General features: G+C 45.3%; 1 protein-coding gene and 1 long non-coding RNA gene across 4 annotated transcripts in view; one reads left to right on the top strand and one right to left on the bottom strand.

Annotated features, from left to right (window-relative positions):
• The window catches only part of LOC121233022, a 55747-nt gene extending 41839 nt beyond the window's left edge, over positions 1-13908 (bottom strand). The window contains exon 1 of the long non-coding RNA XR_005931825.1: positions 13771-13908. This is a non-coding gene — a long non-coding RNA (uncharacterized LOC121233022). The remainder of the gene's footprint in view (positions 1-13770) is intronic.
• Positions 1-15485, top strand: part of LOC121232410 (ADP-ribosylation factor-like protein 15) — a 272332-nt gene that overhangs the window by 105377 nt on the left and 151470 nt on the right. For 2 of the 3 annotated variants that reach the window (XM_041121602.1, XM_041121600.1), the window contains exon 2: positions 9058-9205. In XM_041121602.1, coding sequence (XP_040977536.1) covers positions 9058-9205 — 148 coding nt within the window. The remainder of the gene's footprint in view (positions 1-9057; positions 9206-15485) is intronic. The other variant, XM_041121601.1, reaches the window with a different exon arrangement.

Genomic DNA, 15485 nt, shown 5'->3' with positions numbered 1-15485 from the left:
TGTGTCTTACAAAGGGCAATCTGAAAGAACTGCAGGTTATTAAATGTCATTGGGGCTGTAAGAATTGTGTCTGGTTGTAGAAGAACTGGCACAGTGTCTGGAAAGTGAGAAGCATGGACTTTCATCAGCTCACCTATTTCTTTATATTTTCCAATATGACATCAAGAAGCTGTCGCAAAGATTCCGTGCTCATGGAGACAAATTGAATCCCTTTTAAAGACTAGATGCAAAGGGCTTGATACAGCCTCAGGAGCTCTGGTGAGCTTCGAAGAATTTTATGTGGCCTTCAGCCTGATATCCTTTAGGTAGAAACTCTGTTTGAAGGAGCTTATGTTGTGCCATGAACTTAATTGGCCTTTCTCACTGTCGTGGTTTAACCCCAGCCAGCAACTAAGCACCACGCAGCCGCTCACTCACTCCCCCCCACCCAGTGGGATGGGGGAGAGAGTCGGAAAAAAAAGTAAAACTCGTGGGTTGAGATAAGAACAGTTTAATAGAACAGAAAAGAAGAAACTAATAATGATAATGATAGCAATAATAAAATGATAGAAATAATAAAAGGATTAGAAAATAAAAAACGAGTGATGCACAATGCAATTGCTCACCACTCGCTGACCGATGGCAGTTAGTTCCTGAGCAGCGATCCCCCCCAGGCCAACTCCTCCCAGTTTATATACTAGGCATGATGTCACATGGTATGGAATACCCCTTTCACCATTTTGGGTCAGCTGCCTAGCCAGCAGTTGTCCTGTGCCAACTTCTTGTGCCCCTCCAGCCTTCTTGCTGGCTGGGCATGAGAAGCTGAAAAATCCTTGACTTCAGTCTAAACACTACTTAGCAACAACTGAAAACATCAGTGTGTTATCAACATTCTTCTCATACTGAATCCAAGACATAACACTATACCAGCTACTAGAAAGACATTAACTCTATCCCAGCTGAAACCAGGACAGTATCCACCCCTTATTCTATACCATGAACATCATGCTCAGGTCCCATACTTTCCAGTAGATCCTAATAAATCACCATCACCTTTTCTGTCCTTTGAGAGATATATATATATATATATATATATGCATACACACACAGAGATATCATACCCTTACTGTATGGGCCATCTCTATGAAATGTTCGTTGAGTTCATTTAGTCCCCGACTTTGGGCTCCATCTGTCATACCAGTCTTTCTGGGCAGGAGGGATGGTGTGAAATTCGCTCAGTCAGCAGAGCAGGATCAGGCTTCAGTGTGGAGTGGCCAGTGGGTGACATTGGACGCAGCAGGAGGATGGTGTGCACCGTTGGATTGCTGCATGCCAAAGTCAGTTCTGGTTCCATCACTACTGCGCTTTGCTCAGTTTTATCAGACTTCATTCTTGCTTGGTCTAAGTGATTCTTACTGTAATATCATTGATATAGCATATAACAATTATAGTAACGATAACATACAGTGGCAGGGTTATATAGCAACTAACATCATGCAACTTAATTCATTGGCTATTCTCACCTAAAATCAAATCCCCTTGAGGCACACATTGGACTTCCCCATCTTTTCACATCACCCACCAAGTGCACCCAGGCCCTTGAGCAAAAGCAATCCCACGAATGGGTTTACCTTTGTCTGAGGCAGGAGAAACCCAGACTGTCTTCACTAACAAATTTTTTATGATGTGCACTACAGGGGCTTTATCCCCTTCTACAGTACGTAAAAGTTCTGATTCGGCAGGGCCAGCCTGATTGGCAGATCCTCTGGTGTTGACTAACCAGGTGGCTTTTGCTAAATGCGTATCCCAATGTTTGAAAGTCCCACCCCCCATTGCTGTCAACGTAGTCTTTAACAGTCCATTGTATCGTTTGATTTTTCCAGAGGCTGGTGTATGATAGGGGATGTGATACACCCACTCAATGCCATGCTCTTTGGCCCAGGTGTCTATGAGGTTGTTTTGGAAATGAGTCCCGTTGTCTGACTCAATTCTTTCTGGGGTGCCGTGTCGCCACAAGACCTGCTTTTCAAGGCCCAGGATAGTGTTCTGGGCAGTGGCATGGGACACAGAATATGTTTCCAGCCACCCGTTGGTTGCTTCCACCACTGTAAGCACATGGCGCTTGCCTTGGTGAGTTTGTGGGAGTGTGATATAGTCGATCTGCCAGGCTTCCCCATATTTATATTTCAGCCATCGCCCTCCATACCACAGGGGCTTTAACCCCTTGGCTTGCTTAATTGCAGCACATGTTTCACATTCATGGATCACTTGTGCAGTAGTGTCCATGGTCAAGTCCACCCCTCGATCACGAGCCCATCTATATGTTGCATCTCTTCCCTGATGGCCTGAAGCATCATGGGCCCACAGAGCCATAAATAGCTCACCCCTATGTTGCCAGTCCAGGTCCACCTGAGACACTTCAATCTTGGCAGCCTGATCCACCTGTTGGTTGTTTTGATGTTCTTCAGTGGCCCAACTCTTGGGTACGTGAGCATCTACATGACGTACTTTTACAACCTGATTCTCTAGCCAGGATGCAATATCTTGCCACAGTGTGGCAGCCCAAATGGTTTTGCCTTTGTGCTGCCAGTTGCTCTGCTTCCATTGCTGTAAAAACCCCCACAGGGCATTTGCCACCATCCATGAGTCAGTATAGAGATAGAGCACTGGCCACATCTCTCTTTCAGCAATGTCTAATGCTAAATGGATGGCTTTCACCTCTGCAAACTGACTCAATTCACCTACTCCTTCAGCAGTTTCTGCAACTTGTCGTGTAGGACTCCATACAGCAGCCTTCCACCTCCGATGCTTTCCCACAATGCGACAGGACCCATCAGTGAACAGGGCATATTGCCTCTCATTTTCTGGCAGTTTATTATACAGCGGGGCTTCTTCAGCACGCGTCACCTCCTCCTCTGGCGACATTCCAAAATCTTTGCCTTCTGACCAGTCCATGATCACTTCCACAATCCCAGGGTGACTGGAAGTTCCTATACGAGCTCGTTGTGTGATCAGTGCGACCCACTTACTCCACGTGGCATCCGTTGCATGATGTGTAGAGGAGACCCTCCCTTTGAACATCCAGCCCAGCACTGGCAGTCGGGGTGCTAAGAGGAGCTGTGTTTCAGTACCAACCACTTCTGAGGCAGCTCGAACTCCTTCATATGCTGCCAATATCTCTTTTTCAGTTGGAGTATAGCTGGCCTCGGATCCTCGATATCCTCGACTCCAAAACCCCAGGGGTCGGCCTCGGGTCTCCCCAGGTGCTTTCTGCCAGAGGCTCCAGGTAGGGCCATTCTCCCCGGCTGCAGTATAGAGCACATTTTTAACATCTAGTCCTGCCCGGACTGGCCCAAGGGCTACTGCATGAACAATCTCCCATTGAATTTGTTCAAAGGCTTGTTCTTGCTCAGGGCCCCATTTAAAATCGTTCTTCTTCTGCGTCACTTGATAGAGAGGGCTTACAATCAGACTGTAATTTGGAATATGCATTCTCCAGAAACTCACACCACCTAAGGTGGCCTGTGTTTCCTTTTTATTAGTCGGTGGGGACATAGCTGCTATTTTGTTGTTCACGTCCATTGGGATCTGATGACGTCCATCTTGCCATTTTATTCCTAAAAACTGGATCTCCTGTGCAGGTCCCTTGACCTTAACTTTCTTTTATGGCAAAACCAGCCTTCAGAAGGATTTGGATTATTTTCTTCCCTTTCTCAAAGACTTCTTCTGCTGTGTTGCCCCATTCGATGATGTCATCAATGTATTGCAGGTGCTCTGGAGCTTCACCTTTTTCCAGTGCAGTCTGGATTACTCCATGGCAAATGGTGGGGCTGTGTTTCCATCCCTTGGGCAGCCGATTCCAGGTGTACTGGATGCCCCTCCAAGTACAAGCAAACTATGGCCGGCACTCTGCTGCCAGAGGGATTGAGAAAAACGCATTAGCAATGTCAATTGTGGCATACCACTTGGCTGCCTTTGACTCTAGTTTGTAGTGAAGTTCTAGCATATCTGGAACGGCAGCGCTCAGCGGCGGCATGACTTCATTCAGGCCACAATAGTCTACTGGTAGTCTCCACTCCCCATTAGGTTTCTGTACTGGCCATATGGGACTATTAAAGGGTGAGCGAGTTTTGCTGATCACTCCTTGGCTTTCCAGTTGGTGAATCAACTTGTGGATGGGAATCAGGGAGTCTCGGTTGGTGCGATATTGCCGCCGGTGCGCCATTGTGGTAGCAATTGGCGCTTGTTGTTCTTCAGCCCTCAGCAACCCCACAATCGAAGGGTCTTGAGAGAGACCAGGCAGGGTAGACAGCTGTTTAATTCCCTCCGTCTCCAAGGCAGCTATACCAAAAGCCCACCAATACCCCTTCGGATCCTTAAAATACCCTCTCCTGAGATAGTCTATGCCAAGGATACACGGAGCCTCTGGACCAGTCACAATGGGGTGTTTCTGCCATTCATTCCCAGTTAGACTCAGTTCAGCCTCCAATACAGTTAACTGTTGGGATCCCCCTGTCACACCAGAGATACAAATGGGTTCTGCCCCTTTATAACTTCATGGCATTAGAGTACACTGTGCACTGGTGTCTACTAGAACTTTATACTCCTGTGGGTCTAACATGCCAGGCCATCGAATCCACCCAGTCCAATAGACCCAGTTATCCCTTTCCTCCACCTGGCTGGAGGCAGGGCCCCTCTAATTCTGGTCCGAGCGTCCATTATTCACTTCTTGTAAAATTGGCTCAGAAGTCCCTTCAAGAGGATCAGAAATAAGATCAGCCCTTCTACTCTGTTTGGAAACTGGAGCGGCATTTTTCCTGGTAGAATCCCCTTTTGTGGTGGTTTTTTCCTTGCAGCTCACGTACCCGTGCATTTAGGACCGAGGTAGGTTTTCCATCCCACTTCCTCATGTCCTCTCTGGGATCACATAGGTAAAACCACAGGGCACCTCGCGGTGTGTACCTTCTATATTCTCTCTCTTGGGCAGAGGAATGCTCACTCCTAATAGCTGAGACATTGGTCCTTACAGGTGGGGAGTAGGACATATCCTCTTTGAATTGCTGGAAATCCCGGGAGAGCTTCTCCACAGCCGAGATGCAGGCTTGTAGGGAGGAAGAGAGATTTTCTTTGTATTGCTGGAGTTGGCAAGCTATTTCATCCACCGTCGGTGCCTCTTCGTCTTTCCAGGTCATTATTGCCAGTGAGTTTGCATAGGACGATGGTGCACTCCGTACAAACTTCTGCCACATGGGTCGTGTGCATGGGACTTTTTCTGGATCTTTGGGTAATTGTGGGTTGTCCAGGTCATAATGAATCGTCTCTAGCACAGCTAATTCCCTCAGATATTGGATACCTCTCTCCATGGTGGTCCACTTGCTTGATTGACATATAACATCTTCCTTAAAGGGGTACCTTTCCTTCACGCTTGACAGGAGTCGCCTCCAGAGGCTGAGGGCTTGTGTCCCTTTTCCAATTGCCTTGTCAATGCCACCTTCCCTGGCAAGCGATCCCAGCTGCTTGGCTGCCCTACCTTCTGATTCCAGGCTACTAGCCCCATTGTCCCAGCATCGGAGCAGCCAGGTGATAATATGCTCACCTGGACAACGGCTGAAATCTTTTCGCATATCCCGCAGCTCACTCAAGGATGGGGATTGGGTGATTACCTCTGGTTCTGCCTCTTCCTCCTGTTCCTGTGATGACCCAGGTTCATCTTCATCCTTCACTAAGTGAACTGATTTTTTTGTATATTTCTTCTTGTGTTTGGGGGCAACTGGTACTGGTGTTGGTTGGTTCTCTGATTCAGCTGCAGTGTCTGTTACTGGGGTTGGAGTAACCACAGTGCATGTCGCCAGGGCTGGAGGGGCCGCAGTGCCCGTTGCCGGGGTTTGAGTGACCGTAGTGCTCATCCTTTTGTTGTTAGGTCCAGAGACCTTCTCTTTCCCTTGAGGGTACTGAATAGTGTTGAACAGGGCTTGATAGGCATGGGCCAGGCCCCAGCATGTTGCAGTGATTTGTGTCTCCCTGGAATTGTCTGGGTGACAGCATACTTTTTCCAAATGTTCTACTAGTTTTTCAGGGTTCTGCACTTGTTCAGGGGTCAAGTTCCAAAGCACTGGAGGTGCCCACTGCCCTAGGCATTTACCCATACTACCCCACTCATAATTATCCAGCCTCGGGGCAGATCTCTGGGTGATCTTCTTAAATAGTTGTTTAACCTTAAACAAGAGCTGAACCACATTCAGGAACATGCTAGGTCCTAGCCGTAGGACCATGCTGGTTTCAACATCCCAAGGGTGTTCAATTTTTTCAAAATTGTCAAACACCATTGTAACTAGGCTGGAGGAGAAGGGAAAGGGGAGGAAACATGTCTCACCCATAGACTGGTTTTCCAAGGAGGAAAGGTAAGGGTGTAATTATTGATAGTTTCCCAAATGGCTCCCAAAGTATAGAGGTGACAACAATGCTAAGTACAATACCGGATTAATCCCACGACCGATAATTTTATCATACCATAAGCCAGTGTTACACAATACATCAAAGCGAAAACCTTAATCCACCTCCCACGGATGATAAGCAGCAGAACAGGGACTACATACAGCAAGTGAGGTGATTGATACATGACAGAACTTTAAAAACCAGAGCAAGAACTCTAAGAACACATTAATCAACATAGTGACCAGTGACTATTAGAGCAATATAATGAATGCTTGTAACAAATTTGTTTTAACAAGCTCTGGTCAGGTTTGTCGTTATCTCAACCCTTCGTGCCCCACATTGGGCGCCAAAATGGACTGTCATGGTTTAACCCCAGCCAGCAACTAAGCACCATGCAGCCGCTCACTCACTGCCCCCCACCCAGTGGGATGGGGGAGAAAATCGGGAAAAAGGAGCAAAACCCACGGGTTGAGATAAGAACAGTTTAGTAGAACAGAAAGGAAGAAACTAATAATGATAATAATAGCAATAATAAAATGACAACAGTAATAATAAAAGCATTGGAATATACAAAATAAGTGATGCACAATGCAATTGCTCATCACCCACTGACCGATGCCCATTTAGTTCCCGAGCCTCAATCCCCCCTATGGCCAAGTCCCCCCAGTTCCTATACTAGACATGATGTCACATGGTATGGAATACCCCTTTGGCCATTTTGGGTCAGCTGTCCTGGCTGTGTCCCCTCCCAACTTCTTGTGCCCCTCCAGCTTTCTCGCTGGCTGGGCATGAGAAGCTGAAAAATCCTTGACTTAGTTTAAACATTACTTAGCAACAGCTGAAAACATCAGTGTGTTATCAACATTCTTCTCATACTGAATCCAAGACATAACACTATACCATCTACTAGAAAGAAAATTAATTCTATCCCAGCTGAAACCAGGATACTCACTTAAGTACCAGAGTAGAATATTTTCTGTGGCTTTGTAGAGTCTGTGGGATAAGTATAAACTGACATCAGTGAATAAAGCTAGAAGGCTTGTTTACTCCTTTTAGCTGTGGACATACACATAAGGGCAAACCTTCTTGAAAAAAATAATTTTTCAGAGTGAGTCAGATTTTAATAGAGGCAAAGCTTTTATTTTTAAAATCTGTTGCCTTTGTTCAGCTTAACTACTACAGTATATGTTTTTATTCATAAAATATTTTTGTAAGATGTTGAAGGAATTTCTGAACTTTCCCTGAACATATCTTTTGCTGCTTTAAACCAATGATGACTGTTTAGGCAGCATGTATAATAATTTATCATCTCTACAGAAAGAACCCAATTAAATTTCTGCAGTCAGTGAGCTATCTTTTTACACTACTGTTCTCTTTGGACAACTTGCTATTTGCAATAGTGCCTTATTAGTGTCTGTTCAGTTTTTCTGCTCCTCCTGTAGTCCTCAATGAGAGAGCCTGGGTAGTCATGTAGACCAACTAGGTTAGAGTTGTAAAGACTGTGTTTATTTACCCAATGTAGTGATTGGCTTGTGGTAAGATGGAAAAAAAATCGGTTAAATTAGCAATGAGCTCCAGTTCATGTGTGGAGACTCAGTTTTCTATTGATGAAGTGTCAAGAGCTGGGACTATGTAAAGACAGAATGTGTGAGAGGAGTGGTTGCACAAACGTGTTTTCCCTTCCTTGCTATAGCAGATGTATTCCTGTGATGTGACGGTAGCAGATACTGGGGAAAAATATATATTGGGGTCAGGGGGACCTATCTTGGACATTAGTGAGTAATTATACACCATACCTTAAATTTAAACTTCCTAGCTTTCCCAGAATGGCATATTTTTAGATTTTTTACATAAAACTTTTCCATATTACATATAAAGAAGGGTCTGATGAACGTTGTTAAGGGCTTAAGAGACCTTTTTGATCAGCTTGGCCTAATTTGGCAATACTGTTTAAGAGACATGAGCAGAACTCTAAAGTAGGCTTTGTCTAAGTGATTTTTATTCTTTATATCATCATTAATTCATACTTCTCCAGGGAAAGTGAGAGATCTGCATTTTTATGACTAGAGCTATGTTCAGCAAAATTTATTTCTTTACAAGCTGTATTCTTTAACAGCTGATATTGTAAGGTAGGATGAGTTCTGTCCTCCTTCAAAACATGTGCCAAAACAAGCTCAGGAAGGATATCAATGAAGCAAAGTTCTCTGATTCTTTCCTGTGACAACAGGGAGAGCCTGGCCAACAGCTGCTCAAGAGCTGCTCTGATGTTCACACCAGGTTATTGCATGAAATTAGCACAGGAAGCACTCATGCATACCCAACTGCAGAGTTGAGTAGAGCATGTGCCTATCTCGCTGTATGTGCACTTTTCATGCTATTCAGGAAATGGAAGTCACTTTCCTCAATCCAGCTCCATGAGGTTTAGGTGAAAAGTTAATGGGTATATTTATGTTTTCTTATAAAGCTCTTACAGATTTTAGTTGAGCTGATCTCAGTCTATTAATTGTGGATTTTGCTAAAATAGTAAGTTGGAATAATAATCTGCTTCTCTCTAGCACCTTTAAATTTATAAACTTGAATTTTAGTACCTTGTTAAAGAAACATTTGCAAAAAAATAACTTCTTCTTTTTCTCCCCCTCCTGGCAGTGTTTTAGAGCACTTTGCTGCAAGGGACCGCCACCAGCACGACCTGAATATGACTTGGTTTGCATAGGCCTCACTGGTTCTGGCAAGACAAGTCTTCTGTCACAGCTTTGCAGTGAAAGCCCAGAGAATATAGTGTCTACCACAGGTAGGATGCTGCTTTTATTCCATGGTGTGCTATAACATTGCCCAAGGGTAACTTCTGAAACACATAGCAAAGGCAGTAGAGAACTTCAGCTTAGTTATCTTGCTTTTGAAAGTACCTAATGGATTGCTTTGAAGCTACCACTACTTACTCTTTCAGTGTTTGGTCATACACTGGGGAATATTCATGAAAAAATACAATTTGGAATATGTCTAAAGTCAGAACATACATTGTGGTGTAAGTAGAATCTTTGGAAAGAGACATTCACAGTTTACTGTAGACAGACCTTAAAAGGTTTGTTTCTTCTGTTTTGGTTTTTAAACAGTCTCGTTAACAGACAGAAAAAAGGAGAATGTGATATAAAATAGAATGGGACAGTCATGTTCTGAAACTTACATCGGGATTTATTTCTTCTCATACTTGGTCAGTACTGCCTTGTGGTATATGCTAGCAACCAAAAGAATAAATGTAATGGAAATGTTTATTTCTGGTGATAATCCTTTCTTTTAGATCAGCAGAGACTTGTTTATGTAGTAAGGGCAGATTGAGATCAGAGAATCAATTTACAAAAACCTCCAGTGGCTTTGAGAAGATACATAAAACCAGACACAACAACCACAGCTAAAAAGTATCTTAAGTTCAAAAAATTGGAATATGCACGCTGATATAGATGAATCAGAATGCCTAATATTGAAAAGGGTATTTTGATTAAAAATAAAAAACACAGAAAAAAACAAAACCAAACTTGTAGAGTGAGGAAAAAGGAATACCTGGATGCAAAATTCAGAAAGAGGACAGATTAGGTCATAGAAATGGAAGAAATCTGGTTCTGTGGCTACAACAATTTAGTAAGGTTGATTGGCTGAGGGAACAGATAGTGAGTGTTGTGTGAGTAACTTGTGTATATAGTTATATGGCTTTATATTGTAGCTCTGGTTCATGGGCTTGAATTTTATGATTGTCCCTTAGCAACCCTAACTGGTTTTCAGTGTATCCTTGTTTAAATACAAGATCATAAGGTTATTTAATACAACTGTAAGTAAACAAAGTAAAACAGGTACAAGAAAATACTGGGGTTTTTTCTGCAATGAATAATTAACTCATTGCCTTCGTAGTTGTGTTATTAGGGATGTTAAAGAGGTCTGATACTTCACTGTGTGGAGAAGATGTCAATGCATAACTCAAAAGGTTAGAAGGAAATTGTTGAGTAATTCAGTCTTTTTTATTATTATTATTCTTCCTCCCCTTTTCTTTAGAGTTCACCTGAAATTAGTGCAAGTTCGCCTGGACTCTGAAAGCAACAGTAACAGCAATGTAATATAGCAGTATAGATCTATCAAAGGAAATCATGAAAATATGATTTATTTTAAAATTAAAATTCTTATATGTTTCTACATAGTTGCAACAAAATACCATCACTTAGCGAGGCAACTTGAGGAATGAAAATAGATTCTAGGCAGCATCCAAATCAAAACGATGCATATCTAGGCTATTCAGCTTATAATAAATCTACCCATATGTACCATATCTGTGCTATTGTGGTGGGTTGGCCCTGGCTGGACACCAGGTGCCCACCAAAGCCGCTCTATCACTCCCCCTCCTCAGCTGGACAGGGGAGAGAAAATATAACAAAAGGCTTGTGGGTTGAGATAAGGACAGGAGAGATCACTCACCAGTTACTGTCACGGGCAAAACAGACTTGACTTGGGGAAAATTAATTTAATTTATTACCAATCAAATCAGAGTAGGGTAATGAGAAATAAAAAAAAATCTGAAAACACCTTCCCCCAACCCTTCCCTTCTTCCCAGGCTTGAATTAACTCCTGATTTTCCCTACCTCCTCCCCCCGAGCGGCACAGGGGGACAGGGAATGGGGGTTGCAGTCAGTTCATCACACACTGTCTCTGCCGCTCCTTCCTCCTCAGGGGCAGGACTCCTCACACTCTTCCCCTGCTCCAGCGTGGGGTCCTTCCCATAGGAGACAGTCCTCCATGAACTTCTCCGATGTGAGTCCTTCCCACAGGCTACAGTTCTTCATGAACTGCTCCAGTGTGGGTCCCTTCCATGGCGTGCAGTCCTTCAGGAGCACACTGCTCCAGCGTGGGTCCCCCACAGAGTCACAAGTCCTGCCAGAAAACCTGCTCCAGCATGGGCTCCTCTCTCCACAGATCCGCAGGTCCTGCCAGGAGCCTGCTCCAGCACAGGCTTCCCACAGGGTCACAGCCTCCTTCGGGCATCCACCTGCTCCAGCGTGGGGTCCTCCCTGGGCTGCAGGGGGACAGCCTGCCTCACCATGGTCTTCACCACGGGCTGCAGGGGAATCTCTGCTCCGGCGCCTGGAGCATCTCCTCCCCCTCCTTCTTCACTGACCTTTGTGTCTGCAGAGTTGTTTCTCTCACATGGTCTCACTCCTCTCTTCGGCTGCAGCTTGTTGCACAGTTTTTTCCCTTCTTAAATACATTATCCCATAGGCGCTACCACCGTTGCTGATGGGCTTGGCCTTGGCCAGTGGCGGGTCTGTCTTGGAACCAGATGGCATTGGCTCTATCAGACATGGGAGAAGCTTCTGGCATTTTCTCACAGAAGCTACCTCTGTAGCCCCCCAGCTACCAAAATCTTGCCACACAAACCCAATACAGCTATATAAGAAAATATGGTCGAGAATCCAAGAATACAATGTGACAAATTCTCCACTCAGTTTTCAAATTATAACCTGTATTTTTGCTTTTCTCATCAAACCACTCAGGTCCATTCCAGTTTTTGCTCCTTTCTAGGAAGAGAAAGAGCAGATATAATTTTTCCTATATAAAGTATTATATACACTTACATGTATGCATGCACTAAACATGCAGAATCTAGTATGTAGTTGTCCTGGTTTCAGCTGGGATAGAGTTAACTGTCTTCCTAGTAGCTGGTACGGTGCTATGTTTTGAGTTCAGTATGTGAAGAATGTTGATAACACTGATGTTTTCAGTTGTTGCTAAGTAGTGTTTAGACTAATGTCAAGGATTTTTCAGCTTCTCATGCCCAGCCAGCGAGAAAGCTGGAGGGGCACAAGAAGTTGGCACAGGACACAGCCAGGGCAGCTGACCCAAAGTGGCCAACAGGGTATTCCATACCATGTGACGTCCCATCTAGTATAGGAACTGGGAAGTGGGGGCAGGGAATCGCCGCTGGGGGACTAGCTGGGTGCCGGTCAGCGGGTGGTGAGCAATTGCACTGTGCATCATTTGTACATTCCAATCCTTTCATTATTGCTGTTGTCATTTTATTAGTGTTATCATTATCATTATTAGTTTCTTTTCTGTTCTATTAAACCGTTCTTATCTCAACCTGTGGGTTTTGCTTCTTTTTCCCGATTTTCTCCGCCATCCCACTGGGTGGGGGGGAGTGAGTGAGCGGCTGCATGGTGCTTAGTTGCTGGCTGGGGTTAAACCACGACAGTCCATTTTGGCGCCCAATGTGGGGCCCAAAGGGTTGAGATAACAACAAACCTGACCAGAGCTTGTTAAAAGAAATTTGTTATAAGCATTCATTATATTGGTCTAAAAGTCACTGGTCATTATGTTGATTTATGTGTTCTTAGAGTTGTTGCTCTGGTTTTTAAAGTTCTGTTATGTATCACCTCGCTTGCTGTATGCAGTCCCTCTTCTGCTGCTTATCATCCGTGGGAGGTGGATTAAGGTTTTCGCTTTGATGTATTGTGTAACACTGGTTTATGGTATGATAAAGTCATCGATTGTGGGATTAATCCGGTATTTGTACTCAGCATTGTCACCTTTATACTGCGGGAGCCATGTGTGGGAAACTATTAATAATTACACCATTTACCTATCATCCTTGGAAAACCATTCTATGGGTGGGGTACCTTTCTTCCCCTCTCCTTTCTCCTTCAGTCCAGTTACAATGGTGTTTGAGAATTTTGAAAAATTTGAATACCCTTGGGATGTTGATACCAGCACGGTCCTAGCCCTACTGCTAGGAATTAGCATGCTCCTGAATGTGTTTCAGCTCTTGTTTAAGGTTAAACAACTATTTAAGAAGATCACCCAGAGGTCTGCCCCGAGGCTGGATAATTATGAGTGGCAGGGTGTGGGGGGTAGTATGGGCAAGTACCTAGAAAAGTGGGCACCTCCAATGTTTTGGAAATTCACCCCTGAACAAGTGCAGAATCCAGAAGAACTAGTAAAATATTTGGAAAAGGTATGCTGTCACCCCGGCAGCTCCAGAGAGATACAAATCACTGCAACGTGCTGGGGCCTGGCCCATGCCTATCGAGCCCTGTTCGACACAACTCAGCACCCCCAAGGGGAAGAGAAGGTCTCTGGACCTAACAACAAAAGGATGAGCACTGCGGTCACCCAAACCCCGGCAATGGGCACTGCGGCCCTTCCAGCCCCGGCGACGAGCATTGCGGCCACCCAGACCTTGGTGACAGGCACCGCGACCCCTCCAGCCCTGGCAATGAGAACTGTGGCTACCCAAACCTCAGCAACAGGCACTGCAGCCCCTCCAGCCCCAGCGACGAGCACTGCTGCTACCCAAACCTTGGCGACAGACGCTGCTACCCAAACCTTGGCAACAGACACTGCGGTTATCCAAGACCCAGCAAGTGGTACTGCAACTGAACCAGCGGACCAACCTGCACCAGTATCAGTTGCCCCCATACAGAAAAAGAAATATACAAAAAAATCAGCTCGCTTAGCAAAGGATGAAGGCGAACCAGGGTCATCACGGGAACAGGAGGAAGAGGCAGAGCCAGAGGTAATAACCCGGTCCCTATCCTTGAGTGAGCTGCGGGATATGTGAAAAGATTTTGGCCGCCATATAGGTGAGCATATTATCACCTGGCTGCTCCGATGCTGGGACAATGGGGCTAATACCTTGGAATTAGAAGGTAGGGAAGCCAAGCATCTGGGATCGCTTGCCAGGGAAGGTGGCATTGACAAGGCAATTGGAAAAGGGACACAAGCCCTCAGCCTCTGAAGGTGACTCCTGTCAAGTGTGAAGGAAAGGTACCCCTTTAAGGAAGATGTTATATGTCAATCAAGCAAGTGGACCACCATGGAGAGAGGTATCCAATATCTGAGGGAATTAGCTGTGCTAGAGACGATTCATCATGACCCGGACAACCCACAATTACCCAAAGATCCAGAAAAAGTCCCATGCACACAACCCATGTGGCAGAAGTTTGTACGGAGCGCACCATCGTCCTATGCAAACTCACTGGCAATAATGACCTGGAAAGACGAAGAGGCACCGACGGTGGATGAAATAGCTTGCCAACTCCAGCAATACAAAGAAAATTTCTCTTCCTCTCTACAAGCCTGCATTTTGGCTGTGGAGAAGCTGTCTGAGGATTTCCAGCAATTCAAAGAGGATATGTCCTACTCCCCACTTGTAAGGACCAATGTCTCAGCTATTAGGAGTGAGCATTCCTCTGCCCAAGAGAGAGGAGATAGAAGGTACACACCGCGAGGTGCCCTGTGGTTTTACCTATGTGATCACGGAGAGGACATGAGGAAATGGGATGGAAAACCTACCTCGGTCCTAAATGCACGGGTACGTGAGCTGCGAGGAAAAACCACCACAAAAGGGGATTCTACCAGGAAAAATGCCGCTCCAGTTTCCAAACAGAGTAGAAGGGCTGATCTTATTTCTGATCCTCTTGAAGGGACTTCTGAGCCAATTTTACGAGAAGTGAGTAATGGACGCTCGGACCAGAATTAGAGGGGCCCTGCCTCCAGCCAGGTGGAGGAAAGGGATAACCGGGTCTATTGGACTGTGTGGATTCGATGGCCTGGCACGTTAGACCCACAGGAGTATAAGGCTCTAGTAGACACGGGTGCATAGTGCACTCTAATGCCATGAAGTTATAAAGGGGCAGAACCCATTTGTATTTCTGGTGTGACAGGGGGATCCCAAGAGTTAACTGTATTGGAAGCTGAAGTAAGCCTAACTGGGAATGAGTGGCAGAAACACCCCATTGTGACTGGTCCAGAGGCTCTGTGTATCCTTGGCATAGACTACCTCAGGAGAGGGTATTTTAAGGACCCAAAAGGGTACCGTTGGGCTTTTGGTATAGCTGCCTTGGAGACGGAGGGAATTAAACAGCTGTCTACCCTGCCTGGTCTCTCTCAAGACCCTTCGATTGTGGGGTTGCTGAGGGTCGAAGAACAACAAGTGCCAATTGCTACCACGACGGTGCACCGGCGGCAATATCGCACCAACTGAGACTCCCTGATTCCCATCCACAAGTTGATTCGCCAACTGGAAAGCCAAG

This window comes from Aquila chrysaetos (assembly GCF_900496995.4).
Source record: "Aquila chrysaetos chrysaetos chromosome W unlocalized genomic scaffold, bAquChr1.4 W_unloc_3, whole genome shotgun sequence".
NCBI classification, from domain to species: domain Eukaryota; kingdom Metazoa; phylum Chordata; class Aves; order Accipitriformes; family Accipitridae; genus Aquila; species Aquila chrysaetos.
This window is presented reverse-complemented; position numbering and strand designations above follow the sequence as displayed.